The sequence below is a fragment of the Cinclus cinclus genome, chromosome 1 (genome assembly GCF_963662255.1).
Source record: "Cinclus cinclus chromosome 1, bCinCin1.1, whole genome shotgun sequence".
NCBI lineage: Eukaryota > Metazoa > Chordata > Aves > Passeriformes > Cinclidae > Cinclus > Cinclus cinclus.
This window is the reverse complement of record NC_085046.1, coordinates 22,016,436-22,035,360: the sequence shown is the minus strand read 5'-3', so window position 1 is coordinate 22,035,360 and position 18,925 is coordinate 22,016,436. Positions and strand designations below refer to the sequence as shown.

Sequence of the window (18,925 nt, the reverse complement as noted above, 5' to 3'; positions counted from 1 at the left end):
GTGCCAAACCCAGTCCTTAATGGCCAACAAAGCGACTTGCCATGCTGTCACAGCCAGCCTTGCTTTAGTTAAACAATCCTACTGCTGAACTTCATTAGCTTCTCTGTTACTTCTTCAGGACTGGGAAGTTTGATATTTGGCTATCAATAGCTGAAGTACCTGTGTGTTGGATCCCAGAAACCTGGGGTTTTTGAGCTTTCTGTGCTTTCTGGCACAGACCCCCTGGAAAGCACTGCTTTTGACCTGAGGCCTTGGAGAAGGCTTCTAAATTTGAGTGATGGAGTTAAAACCACGGGTGTATAGAAGTGTGTGCTTTCACATGGTAAAGGATTTTAAATTTGAGGGTTTTACAGTATAATAATAGGTATGGGAAAAAATGGAGGATTTTGGGTGGTGTCTCGGTGTTCTTCATGGGTTTCAGGTAGTAGATTCTGCTTGGTCAGTCAGTGTCACACCAAGGGTCACGGGAAGTTAGTTATTGGGTAAAAAAGATAAATAATATAGGTGTTAATTCTCTATTGGACTGTTTAGCTTTAAGAGACCTTGTTGCAGCTGCATCTTCCTCCATTTTCCTCACTTCTAGCAGGTAGCTGGAAGTGCTGCTGAATGCTCTGTACTTTTTGATAAGGTCTAATAAACAACCAAGCCTGAACATGAGAAAATCCGTTTCCTTCGTGTATTTTTTAATCCTTGCTCTGAGTGAAGGCAGAAGAAACTGAAACAAACCACTAATTAAGTGTTGCAAAACTCCCACCACTGTTACACATGTGTAGATTTTGTTAGTCCTCAAAGATTCTGCTTAAAGCAGGAAGCAAACGCTCTTTCCAAGTATGGCATTTTTTCAGTCAGTAGTGACTCCAGCTGCTTGTGACCTCCCTTCTCAAACACTCCTTCTCGTCTATTTGGAGAATTTTTATTACTCTTGTGTAATAAAGCCATTGTTGCTATAAAAAGTATTGCAATTAGTTTGTGGACATAGGGACAGCAGATCTGGGGTGTTTGAGAGGCTTTTGTAAATACACTTGAGCCTTAACAAGAAATAAGAGGAATGTTTTTCACAGTGTTTGACCTTGCCATCCTATCTAATTTTAGACACCTGATTCACCTTACTGCAGAGATTAATCTCCCTAAAATCCTACCTGGTAAGAGATGAGTAGCTCCAGGAAAAATTCAGAGGGAATTAGGATAACTGCTAGTATCTCTGGTGGCTTAGGCCAATGTATAAAATTGAAGAGATCAAACCCAAGTAAGGTGCCCTTACCTTAAGTTTCAACCTGTGCATTACAAAGTTGTTTACATTTAATTTTGCCTATGTTATCTTAAGATTTTTGCCAGCAGCACTAGCATCCCTGTTTCTTGGTCTTCAGGGATATTTGAAAAATAAAACCAAAGTATGGGTATACAGGCCATATAGCGACAAAGATGGTTTTTATACCTGAAGTTAAATTTAGGACAATATTATTATGATTTCAGTGTGCTTCAGCTGGCAGAATGCTTGATTGTTTTGGGTTAGAAGGAGCCTTTAAAAGTCATCTAATTCCACTCTGCAATGAGCAGGGACATCTGAAGACCAGGTTTTACCATGTGTTCAAGTCTATAAATCTTTATGCTCTGCAAAAACTTTTTTTCCTTGTTTCTTAAAGTCACTTGGTATGGGCTCTTGGGATAGCAGAGAGACACAGGTGACAGACAAAGACTGCCAAAGATAAAGAGCTGTTTACATGTAATAATAGGCTATAGCTAGGGAGGCATATCGCAGAGATGTATCAAGTCATGAAAGGCACAGAAAAAATGAAAACAGAAGGCCTTTTTTCCAAGAGAAGACCTAGAGGGCATTGAACACAATTATCATGTAGAAGACTGAGAAAAAAGTTCTTAGAAGAAAATAATGCACCTTAAATTGTGAAACTCTGGATATTAAGGACATTAAAAGTTTAGATTGGGCCAGAAGTTTGGATTTTTTTTCCATGAATATGTCTGTTAACAGTTATTAAATACCCAGATGCCTCTGGTTCAGAAAATCCCTGAACCGCACTGCTTGAAGCTGTGTGCAATTGCTGAGGAAGATGCATTATGTGATTGCTCTCTTCTGACATTCTTCCGTAGGCATCTGTTGTTGACTGCCATTTTTGGTGAGATACTGAGTCAAAAGTGCCCTTGAAATGACTTTATGAAGCTGTTCTTATTAATTTTCTTTTTCTCCAAAGCTTATGCTATATTCTACCTGATTGTACTGAATTGTGTTTGAGGCAAAGGGGAAATCCTTTAGATAATTCTGTTTTATAACTTAGTTTTGGATGGTTTTATATATTCAGTGAAGAGTGACTTCTCATAAAACAGCTCAAATTCCAAACTTCCCAGTGATTTTTCATTGAGTTGCTTCTAACACAGTTATGTTAGAGGAAGTATTTAGCTGGAGCCAAGTGAGAGAGGAGGGGAAAATAGAATTTGCTAAGAGCTCTTCAGAAGTATGGATACATCCATATTCTCAGATACAGTTTTGTTATTCCTTTGGGGGAAAAAAATTAATATAATTTATGAACAGTTGTGGTAATTCTCTCACAATGACTATTCCTACAGTAACAAAACACATTTTTTCTTGGTTAGATAGCCACTCTCTCAGCAGACATAAATTCCCAGGAAATGAAATGTAGATGACAAGAAAAATGATCTACCAAGAAACTGACTTTGGAATAAGTCATATCTATTGATTGCAAACAAAAATAAAATCTCAGAACTTAAACCAGATTTGGATTATTTTATAATATTTCAAATGATAAGGATTTTTTTTATTCAGCTCTGTAGATTTTGCCTGGGGCTTTGAACAGTGTTTCTACTAATGCATATTCAGCATCACCTCTGGCCCCTTTTCCTCATCTCTGCTCCAGCTCCACTGCTGTGATAGAGCAGCTGAATGAGCCATTCACTGGGTATCTGAACAAAGAAAAGATTGGGCTGACAGAATCTTGTCTTCTTTTTTTAGCTTGTTTATTTTCCATTATCACCAGTGCTAACAATCTCAAAGGTGAGATATATGGGTTATCACAGACAGCCTGTGTGTGTTCAGTTGATTCCCTTAATGGCAGTATGACTTCATCCGTGGCAGAGTTCACCCAGCTTGCCTGATTGCAATATGTGTAAATAATTAAGCTGATAAGTCACAGAAGTGATTAGAATGTCGCTGGTTTTTTTCTGTGTTGTGCTTTTGAGCATGGGTCCTGGTAAAAGACATTTGACTGCAGCTAAGGTTGGTGGTAGCAGCTGATTTTCCTTGATTTTCATTGTACAATACTCAGGTGACCACGGGCAATGTTTAGGGAACAAACATACTTTTCAGAAGAGGATCTGCATAATTACTCAATTATCTTATGGTTATACTGATAGATAAAAGTACTAGTCTCGTCAAAAAAGGCATGCAGTGAAAATTCTTGCTTTATGACCTACATGTTTTTCTGACCAAAATTTTTGGTTGGTTGGTTTTTTTAAGGAATAGTTAAAAATAGCTTTATCTGCACTGTTCTGCAGAATGCAGACTGCAGAATGGCTAGTAGTACTGAATTTCAGTCAGATTGAATTATAGTCTATTGTTAGAATTATTGTAATGCTAGTATGACCAAAATGACAAGCCAAGTGCTTCAAACTTGTATTTCAAATTAAAATACACTGCCAGTCAAATCTAGCAGCTGTTGACATTTAGTTAACAATATTTTCAAAAAGAGAGAGTAATGAATTTTCTAATATATCATGTACCAAACCGATCACTCCTAGCAGGGCTACCTAATTTATTTTGAAAAGTATTGGACATATTTAGACAAAATGCTAAAAACAGTATTTCTTCAATGGCAGAGCTGATTTGGTTTCTGGCTGAGCAGTGTTGCATAAAGAATGGACACAGTGTTCAAGAAAAATAGTGTCTGGGGCCTTGGCATAGGGTATTGCTCAGATCTCCCAAACAGGCCAGTTGTTTGCAGGCTGGGTAGTGACAGGAGTCACTGGCTCAGGGGAGCTCCCTTAACTGCTTCTCTGCCCAATTCTCACATGCCAGCTGGCTCCTGATCCTGTGTGACTACTTCAGCATGTGCATTATCCATTGTTTAGAGTATTTTAAAATAAAACATCTTGCTGTATTAACTATATGCAAAAGGACTGCCCTGTGTGACCAATGTCTATATATACAAGAACAGTTTCTAAAAGTTGCGTGCATCCTACCTGCATGCAATCCCATCAGCTCTGCAGCAGGAACCACCAGGAGGGTCTGAGAGGGCTAGATTCTTTATACAAAAGGTTATGGGACAAATTTAGGTGTAGAATTTTTTCTTGGAACCAGCTGGAGCTACCTGGGAGGAACCCTCAGGACTGACTGAATTCCTCACCTGAAAATCTCTTGCAATAGTTACTCAGACCCTTTTATTGTGGAGGTGAGGAGGAGCCAAGTCAGTCACTTTGCCGTTGCTCAGCTGCATGTCTCTTCTGTGCAGGGACTAGCTGAGGAATTCCTGGAGCACCCAGGGAGCTAATGAGCTTGGGGCACTGAGTGTCCACACAGGGACACCCCAAAGACCCAGCTACACCACAAGTACAACTAAAGGACAGCTTGACTTTCATCCATATGTCTCACACTAAACTTAGATACCGAAGCTCTTGCCACAGCAGCTCTGTAACTGAAAACCTTGCAGAACAGCATGCATCCAGCTGTGAAATAAAGAGAGGCAGCTCGTGATTTCCTGTGGGTCTGTCTTTAGGTTTAACTGGGCACGGGCTTTTCCTGGGAACATGGATATAATGCCATGCAGATTATGCTGTTTTAAATTGCTCTTGCTGTCTTGAGAAATCTGTTTCCAAAATTCTGCTCCTTTTCCCAGAATGAATTAATGTAATGATACTTAATTGCATGTTTTCTATTTATCATTGGCTTTTCTGTATTAAGTCTTGCCACAGTCATAGCTGGGCAAGAGAGACGTAGTGCTACAGTCACTTGGGGAAAGGTAAACAGGAGAGTCACAAAAGAACAGCCTAACAAAAGAAGGGTTCTGTTGCATTCCAGAAATTACTAACTCCACTTGATTTAAGGTATTGGTTTAACAAACTGACAGGTAATATTCTTTGGCTGTTATTTCCCAGGACTTATCTAACATGAGAAAGACTTCTGTTGTCAAAAACTGGTAAAAATCAGCTAACGTTTTAATGCCAAAGTGTGGGATAATTATTTACCCACACAGCTGCTCTTATTTAGTCCATTTTCTAAACTGTTAGGGGACCAAATTTTCACTTGGCATTTCACAATCTATATCACATGAGTTAACAGACTGTTTCAGTTGGACATTGGATCTTTTCCTTAATACGGTGTATTTCCAGGCTTGTCAGCACTTCAACTTTTCTTTCCTCTGCTGCAGACTTGGATTTGGTTCAGAATGCCATATAGCTATGCAAAAACTAGTACTGAGATCTCATATATCTCTGCTCTGATTATTTTCAATACGAAGTGTTAATATAATTTGCTTCAACCTAAGCAATTCAAGAACCGTAATACCAAAATATCCTTCTGTAGCTTTGGTCTATCTTTGTCTGTACATCACTTTAATTTAGACCAGTTAAGAAATAGTATTTGTATCTAATTACTGTCCAGGAATTTCATGCAGTATTTTCTACACCATGACAGAAAAGGAATCTTCTGTTATATGCGATATAAAATTCCCAGCTTTATTTAAAGATGTGACTGTATCATTCCAGTACACATCCCCAAAATACCTTATCTGGAATCTTGGCTGTAGCAAGTACTTATATCTTACTCCTTCGAAGAAATTATGATACAGAGAAGATACTGTTGATTACCCTGCTTAGTTTCACAATATACACTCACCTGTATTAACCAAAGCAGATAATTACTGTGTTAGAAAGTTGTAGCTTTAATAATGTTCCCATGAACACAGCATCCTGTCCAAATCTTGCTGGTGCTACTGAACTGTGATGTTGGGAATCTGGGAGTTTACAAATAGTCTGCCTTTACATCTCAGACATTTTCAGCACAACTGTGATCAAATTCTTATTTTGATTTACAGATTTATTTTTAGGCAGTGGGTAACAGACTTGTTTATAGGTGGATCATATACTGAGTGGAGATTTCCAATTTAAACCACATGTCCAAATTTCTGATATTTTCCTCCATGCCTGTGCCAATGGAAAAGGAAATCCTGCCTTCTACATTCTCCCTTCTTATGTTCAGTCAGAGTTGTGCACTTTGGACAAGTGATAAGAAACACAACAGGCAGAGTGGTTGGACATAGACAATATTTTCAGGGAATATAATAATAATTTAAAGGCATAAAGGAAACTTTAAGAGCTCAGAAAAACATATTGATAGCTCTCTGCCATTAAAAACTTGTGTCATTTCCTGTTAGAAAGATGTGACACCAGAGCCAGAAATAAAGCCAAGAAAATGTGTTAAAGTATTTCAGTAGAGGCTAATATCAAGATGAAATGCAAAAACTTACAAAAATATCTGTAAGAGAAATATTTTACAGAACCAACCCAGGAAACACGGCAAATTTTAGTTTACCAATTTACAATAATATTCAAGCAAATCTAGTCTTACATTATGCTTGACAGACCATACAGGAGCTTCTGCATCCCCTTATGCCATCTCTGGGGTCCTACAAAAATAATGTCATCTGAGATACTGTCATGTAAGAAATGGCTCCTGGAGGGCTGTTGTGGACTTCTGGACCTAGCATGACTTGCCCATGCTAGGAAAGCAGAAGGACCCTGAAATTCTTTAGGGAATGAAGCCATCCATGAAACAAACTTATGATGTACAGAAAAACTCTTAGAAGAAAGGGACAATTTTCTAGGGACAGAAACTGTCAAAGGCAACATTTCTTCTCTGGAAATGGTAATCTACTTGGCCGACTGAAGAGTCAAAAGCTGCAGAGTTTTAGTACTTTTGCATGCACACACAAGAATCTGAGGCATATTTCATCAAATCATGTTGCTTTCATGTTATATGTCTAGTAAGACCTTTTTGAACTCTTTTAAGTGAGTTTCAAACCAATACATGTTTGTGATGTGTTTGAATCTTACCGCAAGTAGTGAAATTCACTCTGAGCAAATTCTGTTCTGCCAAGTGTTCAAGATCTTCTATAGCAGCTCTAAGTAGATTAGTGCTGAGAGCCTGAAAGAATTACAGCTCCCAGAGGACTTCTCAAGCGAGGCATGCAGGCATCAACCGCCAAGATTAGTGGTTCTCAGGGTTCTCATAATTCCTTGGCTAAGTAAGGTGCAGCCACACAGCATTTGAAAGTGCACATGCAAACTAACTGGGACTGCAGCAGCTTAATGAATGATGAGCTCTGTAACAGCTGACACAAGAACTGCTGTAAGCCTCACAAGCATCTCAGCTTAGCCACAGTACCAGAAACCTCGTGTTGGGGCTGCCAGTGTCCCACCAAGCTTGCAGAGCCAGCTCTTTCCCAGTTGTTCAGCTGACTCTCCCAAGTATTTGCAAGGGAAATGTCCTCACCTCTGCAGCTGTAGGTCAGCAGCATTTGGTCAGTATTGCAGGTAACAAGTTAGATCTGAAAGTGCCCCCACCACAAGCCTGACAAAGAGCAGAAAGGTGAATATGTTTTTTTGATGACTGGGCTTATATTCTCAAGGCTTTCACTGGGAGATGTATAACTGAATCAAACAAAATAGGCAGCAACAGAAGGAAGCTAAATTCGTGCAATGTCACTTACCTGAAGCTGTACTGTAGAAAACATGCCCTCCACTAAGCCCGTTTTGTGAGAATGCAATTCCTTGTCAGCTGCTGCCCAAAATGACATTTTTGCCAGGAAACTCAACCTGTCTACACAACACCATAGCAAAACAGTAGAAAGAACCTGAGCAATTTATTGTTGCTTATTTAATTAAAGATTCAAAACAATTAAATCATAGCAATCCATGGTGCTGACTCTCTAGAGATAACACTAATCTATTCGCATCTAACCTATAAACTAATGTAAATACCTTACTATTTGGCACTATTAATCTACTAAAAAATTAGCTCTTTTCCTTACTAACATCATTATCAGTATCTGCACACATGCATAGTCTAAAGCAGTGTGATCTTCACATTGAAGTCAACTCCTTTTTGTGCTTCATTACCTTTTTTTCTTGCCATAGTGTCTTTCTGAGTGAATTAGGATGAAATTAAAGGAACAAAAGAATAAACTTCGAAACGTTTTGAAACATGTTTTTTTTCCCCTTGATAATAAATGTTCTGTTTTTTCTCCAAATGCAGCATTTTTCAACAATTTATACAACAGGTAAACACAAACCACCTTAAAAAAATTCCAAAATAACAGAATCTTTCTTATGCAAATTGCTCACTAAGTGAGAAAAAGTTATCAAAGTAAGGCTTCATGAAGAATCTAGATTCCTAAGACTGCCATCTTGCCCTTCTTCCAGTCACATACTCACACTGCCTCCTTTGTGTTGGCAGTAGAGCTTGTGACCAGGAGGCAGACCAGATGAGCCACCTGGGGGGCTGAAAACTAAATAAGCAGAAAAGATAAATAGCAAAAGGAGTAGTAAGACAGGATTTCATCTCATAGCAGCAGACTATATTTACATCTGCTTAAGCCCATCAAAAAAATCACATGCTGAAGTCTCTTGAATAGTAGGTCACAAAGGGTCTGCAGTAATGTAAGATAGATCCAGGACCTGTTTTAGGAGAACTTATTTTTGACATAACTGCTAGTATTTATTTAAACTCCAATGTGAATTTGTAAATCATCTTACACATTTGCTTATAAATATATTGTGGCTTCGACAAGAAAACTAGTGCAGTATCAATATCACCCTCTGACTGGTGGAAGGGCTGTAATACAGGGTGATAAGACCACAGAGGCACTGGAGAACACCAAGCTTTGATGCTGAAATGTCAGCCTTGGCAGTGATGGCTACACAGCAGGCAGGGCATATAGCTAGGAAGTGGTACTGAGCACTTGGGTCAATGCCTGTGGTCCCCAAGGACACATAGTGCCTGGGCAGCACTTCCATGCTGTTTGCTTATATTCCTCTGAGAGACTTGGAAGTCGAGTAAAGCTTATTATTAGAGCTTTCATTACTTTTCTCTTTGTTATAAGAGAAACTAGGACAACAACCCTGCTCTTGGAAGCCCAGCTGTCTGGTCTCTCTCCTCAAAACAGTAAGTAACTCGTACCCTACAGCTCACCACAATTTCTACTGCCCTGTTCTCAGCCTTTACATCTCCTTGCAGCTGCCATACCCAGAAGACAAGGCCCCCATATTGCCCAGCCTAACACCTGAGTAACCAAAGTGACTCTTTGGAACACAGACAAAAAGCTGTTTCAAAAACAGTAAAAACTTCTTATCCTCCAATGAGGCCTATGTATGTCCCTCTTGATGAATAATGATGCAGCAGTGGAACAAAAAACTTACAGGAAACCTTATGCTGCTTCTGAGGTGCACTACTGCTGAGTAGACACATGAAGGGATAAGTAACACTGCACACCTGATGAGCCACACATGTGAACTCAAGTCCTATGAAATAAAACAAGGGGGAAAACTGCCAAGATATTTGTTTCCAATGAACACAAATAGGTGGGGTAATTTTTTAGAAATTTCAATATGAAAAGAATGAGTCACTCCCACATTTTGGGAGAAACGGAGTTCTCTGCATCCCAGTATCTATGCAAACACCCAACCAGCCTCTAGGTTTATACCAGCTCATAGAGAGAGGAGGTCTGTCTGAAAGCGACAGCAAAGAAGAAAATGAACCCACTGAAGCAGAGATTACAAAATCATTTTTCCATCCCCTCAAATGAGTTGTACTCTGCAAGAACGGTTCTCATACAACTATTTCCCAAAACAGATAAAAACCCCTAGAACGCCAGTTGAGAAGACTAGAAATCCTGAGAAATTACCATCAAGTCTCACTCTATTCTGCAAAATAATTCAGGTTTTGTGAACTTGAACTGTGGTATCAGCATTTTTAACACTCAAAGGGGTTTTTGTATTTTGCCTCTTAACAATAGGGAAAGGCTCAGTACTGAGTCACACTAACACTGCTGAACTGCAGTAGCAGCCAGGAGCAGCACACAAAAGAGGTGAAGCATCAAGAAAACCTACCATCCTTTTGGACTGCCACAAGTCCCTGGGATGCCCCAATGATTTTCACAGGTCAGAAGGCAGCACATTCTCCAGCTGACAGCACATCCTGCACAGCAGATGGGAAGGCAGGAATTTGGCTTACCCCCCTTTTGAGAAGGGTTGGTTTGGGGTTTTGTGATGCATTTAAAAATTATTGTTTTGCTCAAAGCAGGAGTCTTATAAAATTAGGCAGCTAAATTGCAGTATACACATTTTAAACCTGTTAAGGCATCTGAAATAATCTGGTGATCAATATCAAAAGGTAAAGTCTTTCATATGGTAATAGCTACTATTTTCAACAAAATTAATCAAAATAAACTGCATCTGTATGAGATTCTTTTATTAAAAATACATATTTTCTGTTTCACATAAAAAGAACCAACACCTAACACAATTCAAAGACGTTGGACAGGAACTACTTGAAAAAATACAGGTTCCTGTAATCCCAGAGCACCAAACCTTTACTGCACAAGCCACAAATTAAAATCTTTCTGTTCCAGACCCCAAGTGCTTGTCCTGCACACAGCAGTGCCCAGGAAGGTGCAGCTGGTCAGAGGCAGGGGTGCTAACTGCTCCCCAGAGGCTGTTCCCTGGCAGACATACCTGCAGGGCACATGTGATCTCTCCCAGTCCAGAGAGGCCTGTCACTCCCCAGCCCTGGTGCTGGGCACGATGGCAACCTTAGCAAAAAAATGTTGGAGTGGCACTCGGCTCAAGTGTCACAGGTTGGCCATCTCTTTCTGTAACAAAGGAAATACAGCACAGCACTTCCAGGTAATTTCACTTAGAATCCAGCAGAAACATATGAACAGCATTGCTGAAAGAAAACCAGCCATGCTTCGGTGATTGAACACGATACAACAGTCTTTTTGCTAACTGAAACCTACGCTGGAATCCATTATCTTCTGGAGCCCCACTTTTCATAACTCATTCATCTCTGACTTTTGGAAAGACACAATTTTCAAAGCAACGAGTTATCAGTTCAGCCAGTAGCAAATATTAATTAAAAGTTCTGTGCATAAAAATCAAAGTCAGAATACAGAAGAGCTGTCAGAGAAATATGCTATTAAAGTGCACAGAAAACAACACTGGCTAAACTTATATTTTTGTAGAAAGCAACAGTTTGCCAGGCTGTCATTCTTGTTCTGGAGATGCTGAAAATTCAACTCCTTTTTGAGTCACTAAGAGACATACTTGTCAGCTCTTAAAAATGATCAAAATGCTCTGCAAATTCAGGCTCAAAGAGCGTATCAGACACTGACTGGAACATTTACTGGTCAACTCATAGCTGAAGCAAGGCACAAAGAAGAAAAGACACTGAAATGATGCGGAAGCAAAATTATGTTAAATCACAAACTTGTGGCCCCTTTGCTTTGACCTTACAAGGCATTAAAGGATACGGGCAGATAAACCAGCAAGTGTTGGACAACCAGACTAACAGTAAAGCAAAGTTCAGTTTTGAAGAAAAAAAAATCTGGCTTGCATGTCATTACACGTGTTTTAATGCCATGCAAGTCTGATGAAAAAAGATCCTTTGTACTCCCACACCTTGTAAACCTAAGAGAGTATTAAACTTATGTTTAGGCCTTTGAGGCATATCTCTGTGTGTATTCTTTATTGTCTACAGTGTTAATTCCTTAAGACTGTTGTTTAATCAAGAACTGTCTTAAAGGCCTGTCACTTTACTGACTATGCTGGGAATTATGACAGAGATCAACTTCCTCCCTCAATCCACTGAAGTCTGAGATCTACCAGCTAGAACACAATCCTTCTTTACATACTGTTATTTCACAGGTTTTAACAGAACAAGACTTCCCCAGTACAGTACTTGTTTCTATTTCTAACACCTAGAGGAGGAAGTGAAATGGTTTTCAGGACCTTGGATGAATTTCCAGAACAGGAACTAAAGACCTTGATTTGGTTTTTTTTTTAGAAAAACAAATTTATTCTGGCATTAATGAAATGCAAATATCCACTAAGCTCCAGAATGCCACCAATCAAAACAACTTTCCTTACTGGAATGACATTTTAAACACAAGATCTCAATTTACCAAAACCTGAGAGAATCAAATGCTTGCCTTAATTATAGCACTCTTCAACTCACTGTCATCAAATTTTCAAGTAATGTCAAAGCCCATATTGAAGAACTTTGATCCTGAGGGTTCACTTGCTGGTCTGCATTTTAGAAGGCAAAAAGTGATTTAAAGACATCCCAGGTTGGGAATTTACAGTCCCTCCTCATCCTTGCAGAGCTACAAGGTGAAGATCACAAATCACTTAAAATCTCATTTTATGGAAAATAGGAACAGGAAGCTTTCTGCGTTTATGAGGTGGCAGCAGGAAAAATAACTGGATTTTAAAATAGCTGAATTTGAAAGGTGTTAAAGAACAAGGCTGTAAAGGTTGTCTTAATTAGTAAGGAAATAAGCTACAGCATGAGAAGTCCGTCAACCATAAAGATCAACTGAAAAAAACACAAGCTCATTATTCTTTGTATATACACTTTTAAGAAACATCTAGATTAAAAAATCTCTCCCCGTGGTTATAACTCCCTTTTCAGAGAGATGTTGTTATAGCATGTATACAGTGTTTCAAAAGAATCTTTCATAGTCTTCAGAATTCTTTATGATTTTCCTAACCCTTTTTGCAGTGAGTGACATTTCTCTCCAGAACTGAACGCTTTATATCCTACTTGAAAATCCATTTTTAAGAAGGCCTTTGAATTCATTCACAAAATCACAAAATAGATCTATTGAATTTGCTAACTTAGTAAAAAAAATACTAGAAATAAAATTCACAAAAGACTTCTAGCCTCCAGTAATTCACAAAATGCTATTACAGCACAGAACAACATTCTTAGTTAAATCAATTTTATTCCTTCTGATAGCTATTTTGACAATAAAGGGTAATTTGGCACTAATTCTGTTACAGAAGTTCCTAAGCAGGTATCTGTGTTTACAGCAAAAAAATAAAGAACAGTGCACAGAACTGAATTAGTCTGCCAAATACCCCTTTCAGATACCACATATTAAAATATGTGGGTCTGGATGAATAAGAAACTCAGTGAATCCCCTACACCCAGTTCCATTGCCTGCAGCTGGACAATATATGGGTGCAAGGGTCTTACAATGAGATCAGAATCTAGGAATAGTTTATCAAAGAAGTTCAAATCTGCTTTGACATCAGCAAGCAAAAGGATGGATGCATACAATTGTTAGTGTACTATTTCAGCATTAGCAGCAACTTCGACTGTAGTGAGCTCAGAGTCAAAAAAAGAAGAAAATAAAAAAAGAGGAAAGGTGGTCAGGAAGTAACAGACCAGAATAGCAACTTGCTGAACTTGGGCCTCCACAGCTTTGTGCCTTGAGAAACTTGACCTTACAAAGAATTACGCTCAGCGTGCTGCAGGGCAGCACAGAGAATCAAGCCTGCAACTGTCATGGCTTGAACAAACACAAGAACTTTGCTTCCAAGGCTTTGTCTCCTTAAGATGAATGTGTCACAACAGGAATGTCAATTTCTACGGCAGAGAGGCGAGAACGCGTGGAGTAGGGCTGAGAGGCATAGCTGTGCATGCTGGGGGCATGGGAATACAAGGGCTGCCAGAAAGGAGAAGGGAGGCTTTTGCATGCACAGTACCACAGGAACAGCAGGATGGAAGTGAAAAACAGACCGCCAGCACTGGCAATGGCAATAAATACAGAGATGTCAAAGCTGAAGATGGGCTCGTATTTTCTGTTCAGGTAATTGTTATAAAAAATGACCCAGATGGACGGAGTGAGACAAATGGCACAGGCAAGCAGGAACAAGAGGCCAGCCACGAGATGGCAGCCTGCACTGTTTACCAGGCACTTGGCCAGTTTGACGTTGGGCACGCTGGATACAAAGGCTGTGTTACACATGCCAATCATGCAGAGGAACAGAGCTGAGACAGCAGTAAACATACTCAGAGGAAGGGCAAACTGAAGAACACGCAAATCCAGCTGATCGACAGCCGTGTACCACTGTGGGTCATAGATCACACAGTCTCTGCTCCCATCAAAGCGCGCACACTTAATCCAGAGTCCAGTGTAAACGGTCACATTCCTTTCATTCTTGTTGTATGTGTACAGTCTCATTTGCCTCCAGTTTGGAAGCAGGACTGCTGCAAGGAGCCCAGCTACTGAGGCTGTCCCGCTGAGGAAGGCCAGTACGGTCGCCGCATGAACATCCCGGCAGCCCATGTTTGCCCACTGAGGTTTCTTCCTGCATTAAAAAGAAATATATAAATGAAAACCATGGACACGGGTCTAACTACAGATGATTTGCGCCAGGTTAATAAACTCAGATGATAGCTGGTAGGCACTAACTCTGTGGCAGCTTCTTTAAGACAGTGGTAACACCACCACATTCATGCTTTCATGAAACGTCACGATAATTCACAGACTGTTATGACTTCTCAGCTGACAGACTGCTAAGTCGCTGTGTTCAAGATGAAAAAGAAGAACATTTGAATGTGTGAGTCTACACAGCCACGATTTAAGCATGATTTAAGTTCACCTGTCCTCGACTGGCAGCTCCCTCTTTAGCCCAGATACAATACAAGGCTGCATGCTCAGTCCTACCACACTGCTGCATGAGTTAAAGGGAATTGCTTAAGATCTACATCATTAGACTGGCAAGGAATGCATATGTAGGCAGTCATACACATTTTATATAGGCCAAGCTGTTGACAAGAGCTGTGAGATAGTGGTGGAGGCTCTGTTGAGTAACTTACTATGAATTTTTCAATAGCAACCAACAGTTCTTCCACACTACTCCTGCCTTTCTGAATCAACTGTCCGAGCACACAAACAATTACAGAAAGCAGATGGCTTTTCAGCTTTCACACTTTCCACCTCAGAGCAAATGTTAATACTGCCTCCTTTTCAATATAACCACTGTCTGCACACCTACTATAGCCTCGTCCTGCAGAAGCGCTGAGAAACAGTCTCAGTGACGGGTCTTTAAAAAACAAACAATTCAAGTTATCCCTTCTCTGCATGCCCAAGATATTTTAAAGAAGCCTAATACACAACATTACCTATTTATCTGAGCATTTACCCCAGAGTGTACTTGAAGCTGGACACTAAGAATTATAGTACCAAAAAAATGAACAGATACTTTGCAAATTCCCACTGAGTGCCACTAAGTTATAAGCTCCTCCTGAAATTTCTTCCAAATTATTATACTGCATTGTGCATATCTGTCAAATATCCAGTCATAAACCAATTCTTTAAGTACCAGAAGTACTAAGTACTGCTTAGTGCATATGCAAGTAACAGAGTACCTGTATCACAGAAAGGTTATGGACATGGTTACAAACAAAAAGGCAACTGGATCTGATCCCTCACTCTCCTTTCATACCTGCAAACATCCAATGACCAGGGAGCTCCAGTTTTCAGATAAAGAATTCCCATGTATGCTGAAACACACTAAATGCATTATCAAGCCATACAGCTAGCCAACATTCTATTGATTTATAGACAAATGAAGTTCTATTTGTTTCCTAAGAAACCATTAAGCAGTTATATTATGCCATCTAACCCTGAGGAATTGCACTGGAATGTGGGCACTATATAAGTGCTGATCACAGTCTTCTACAGAAGCACTCTGGAAAGAAATGACAGCCACGTTTATGCTATGAACTACCTTATTTGTCAAAAAGACAGCATTATATTGCTGCTAAGGATAGCTGAGCATGGGCAGGTCATTAACAGGATAGCCCCTGGGTAGGGGGACCAGAGCAGTATTCCCATCATGATTAATTTAATATGATGCTTAACCCTAGCTTCGGTAAGGTCAAAACAATCAACTCACAAGAAAATGGAATTACAACAAATTAACTGCAGGGGTAAATCTAATAAACCATCAAATTTTCCTCTCCTCAAGCTCAATGCTTTTGCTCTTCCATAAAGAGTTTGCCTTTAGCTGGATAAAACTTCCATGCAAACAGGGCATACTCGAAGATACAGCTGTATGTGAACCAGCTGGAATAAACACATGACTGGCCATTTTCAGGAACCTGCTGCTTCTGAAAATTCATTTGTAGTATTATACTACTGCAAATAGGCAAGTTACCCACCACCCCTTCCATCAGGGGAGACCTATTCCATCTTGCAAATACTGCTGGCATTATGACTGTAATTACAGCTTCAGATCCTCAACGAAGACAGTAACAAAACAGGTGTTGTCTTAATTAGATGGCTTCAGTGTACTTACCAGCAGTGTCCTCGAATCAAGAGAAACCTTAGCAACTTCTCCAAGTAGGAAAAAAGGTGTTACTGGATCTAAGGAACAGAACAAACGAAGAGTCAATATCACATCTGTTTCATGAAATTTCAGCAACAGCATTTACACTGCAATTCGGGAATTACAAATACCGACTCCATCACCTTCTACAATTTCCTCTTATTTAAAAAACAAAACACAAACTACTTCTTTTTTTTTTTCTTTCTTCCATTTTTTTTTCTCCAGAGGTTGTTCCTGTCTAGTCATCTCAAACGGGTGCAAAAAACTGCCTTTCTTATGGGTGTTCCAGGACACAGAGTTTGCATCCTGAATTATATGTTTTTAGCAAAAAATCTGTAAGAAGTCATACAGAATGATTACTGCAGATGTTAGGTCCAAGGCTGCACTTAAACAGCAGTGAGGAAAGGTGCAATGATTATTTAATGTCAGAAAACAAAGCACAAGCTCTTAATTGTTTATGTATCTTTTGGGTCTCTATTCCTTCCTGCTTCCAAAGGTTTCAAGGAAATTGGAGAAACACAGGAAACACTGGTAATGCCTTTTCAATGGCTGTCCAGCTTTTCCAGAGGAAAAGATCCACTTGTGGATTTTCTACACCCACATCTAAGTTCCAAGATCAAATCTGCAAGTCATAATCAGTAAATCACTTTACTACTGGACAGCAGCAGACCTCCAAGTGTGTCAGCATACAACTGTTAGAAGTTACAACCTAAAGGTGAGTTTGCTGGGTTAACGTGCAGAGTTTATTCTAAACTACCCACATCAAACCCAGAAATATAAAATTCATACATGAGTAGGCTCCATCACCTACAAAAACATCAAAGAAATTCTTCTGTCAAACCATCTTGGTAAGAAAGAGACTTTACAACACAGTCATGAACCCTGATTTTTTTCACTAAATGAGAAAGAGGGCTTCAGATGTGGACACTCATTAATATGAATACTATTGCATATAAGAGACATATGCAGACATGCAGCTTGGAGCAGCAGCTTTTGATTACTAACATTATTGACAAATTGTCAAACTTTCTGTGCACTTTGCAGCTGAAACCAAAATAAACACAAACCTTCCTCTGGAGGTTCACACCCATGAACAACCACAACAACATAATTAAGTAGAAAATTAGTACAGGCAAACAAACCTGTAAAAGGGAGCTGTGCCCAGCCCAGGAGTCCCTCCCATTAAATGATAAAACCTGTGTTGTAATAAACAGATAGAGAGCACCTATGGAACATTCCCCAATGCCCAACTAATTTCTGCAGACATGGAGTTTCTTTTGGTTTTCTCTTTCTCTCTTTAGTCCATCTCATTTTACTGTCTATCCCTGGTGGTGCTGAACAACTAGGCACCTTAGCCACTTCTCAACTAGTTGTCCAAGGGTAGAAAGCACACTTTGGCCAGCTAAAACCCTTCCTTGCCTTAGATTCTTGGCTTCAGCTTCTTCCATCCCAAGAATGTGAAAGAGCCTTGCATAAGGCTCTTATATCTGATCCACAGAAGTTACTGGTCCTAATAACACCCCTTAATAGGGATGGATTTTAACCCCTATTCTAAATATCCACGTTGCTTTAACAAGAGATGCTGGTTGAACCTAGCTAAAAACTGATAAATCATTAAAGGCCCACAAGATTAAAAAATGAAACTAAGATGATAAAAAATGCATTTACTATAGACATAATTCAGAAATGAGTAAAACCAGCTCTGATTCTTTGCATGGCCTTGAGAAGACCACGGTCTGGGAAGCATCCCTGTTTTGTAAAGCCCTGTAGGAGAGAAGTCACAGCATAATTTATCAACGCAATTTATAAATTAACTAACTATCCACAACAGCATGAGCGAGTTTTGCGTAACTGGCCACCAGAAACTGGAGGCCTAAAGCTCGCCAGTTTCAAGGGACTGGTTCAGAACCATTGCAACCACTCTTGTTTTTTTTTAAATTCTGGGAATCAATCATGCCGTTCCACGTTCTGCAAAACTCCTTTTAAAATTAAATACAGATGTACCGGATTAGAATTAACGATCCTAGCTAACAGACCAGGACTTCCAAGAAAAACCTGGAGCACGGGTAATTATTTTACCGATTGAATCGGAAAGAGCAGCTGACGCACGGAGAACACAGAGCGTCCCCCGGGGAGCACCGTCGCCCCCCACCCGCGACTGCGCTCCGAGCCTGCCGCACCGCGATCCCGGACTCGCGGAGGAGCCGGGAGGAGCAGCAGAGCCCGGGCCCGCCGTGCCGGGGCCGTGCCCGCTCACCTTGCCGCCGCGCAGAGCAGCCGCCGTGGGCGCCGCCATGGCCGCGGAGCCGCCGCGCTGAGGGGAGGGGAGGCCGCGCGGGGCCTTGTGGGGCGGAGCGGCGGCGCAGGCGCGGTGCGGGCCCGGCAGTGGCGCTGGGGGCTCTGCGCTCGCTGCGGGAGCGGAGAGCTCCGCCAGCCCTGGCCGCAAGCGCCGGTGCTCTGGAACGCGTCCCTCCGATAAGCTGGCTGACCGCAGGTTACCACG

General features: G+C 40.4%; 1 protein-coding gene across 3 annotated transcripts; it reads right to left on the bottom strand.

Moving 5' to 3' along the window:
* Window positions 1-10,163: 10,163 nt before the first annotated feature.
* Window positions 10,164-18,729, bottom strand: CLDN12 (claudin 12). Of its 3 annotated transcripts, XM_062507782.1 has the most exons (4): window positions 15,538-15,593; window positions 14,099-14,397; window positions 10,756-10,832; window positions 10,164-10,219 (listed from the first exon to the last, which is right to left on the bottom strand). In XM_062507782.1, exons 1-4 carry the CDS (start codon window positions 15,588-15,590, stop codon window positions 10,184-10,186), a joined length of 465 nt encoding a protein of 154 aa, XP_062363766.1. In that variant the 5' UTR covers window positions 15,591-15,593; the 3' UTR covers window positions 10,164-10,183. The 3 variants fall into 3 exon arrangements, with proteins under 3 accessions (XP_062363766.1, XP_062363757.1, XP_062363746.1); XM_062507773.1 differs by lacking the exons at window positions 10,164-10,219; window positions 15,538-15,593 and adding exons at window positions 16,393-16,460; window positions 18,680-18,729 and having other exon boundaries at window positions 10,296-14,397; XM_062507762.1 differs by lacking the exon at window positions 10,164-10,219 and having other exon boundaries at window positions 10,296-14,397.
* Between the last annotated feature and the right edge of the window lie 196 nt (window positions 18,730-18,925).

What these genes read in the sequence shown, in the direction of transcription:
- CLDN12 (XM_062507762.1), bottom strand. Translation starts at nt 15,590, where the DNA reads ATGGGAATTCTTTATCTGAAAACTGGAGCTCCCTGGTCATTGGATGTT. An exon ending in TGGTCATTGGATGTTTGCAG is followed by an intron (nt 14,398 to 15,537) that starts GTATGAAAGGAG and finishes TTTTTAATGCAG; the next exon opens with GAAGAAACCTCAGTGGGCAA.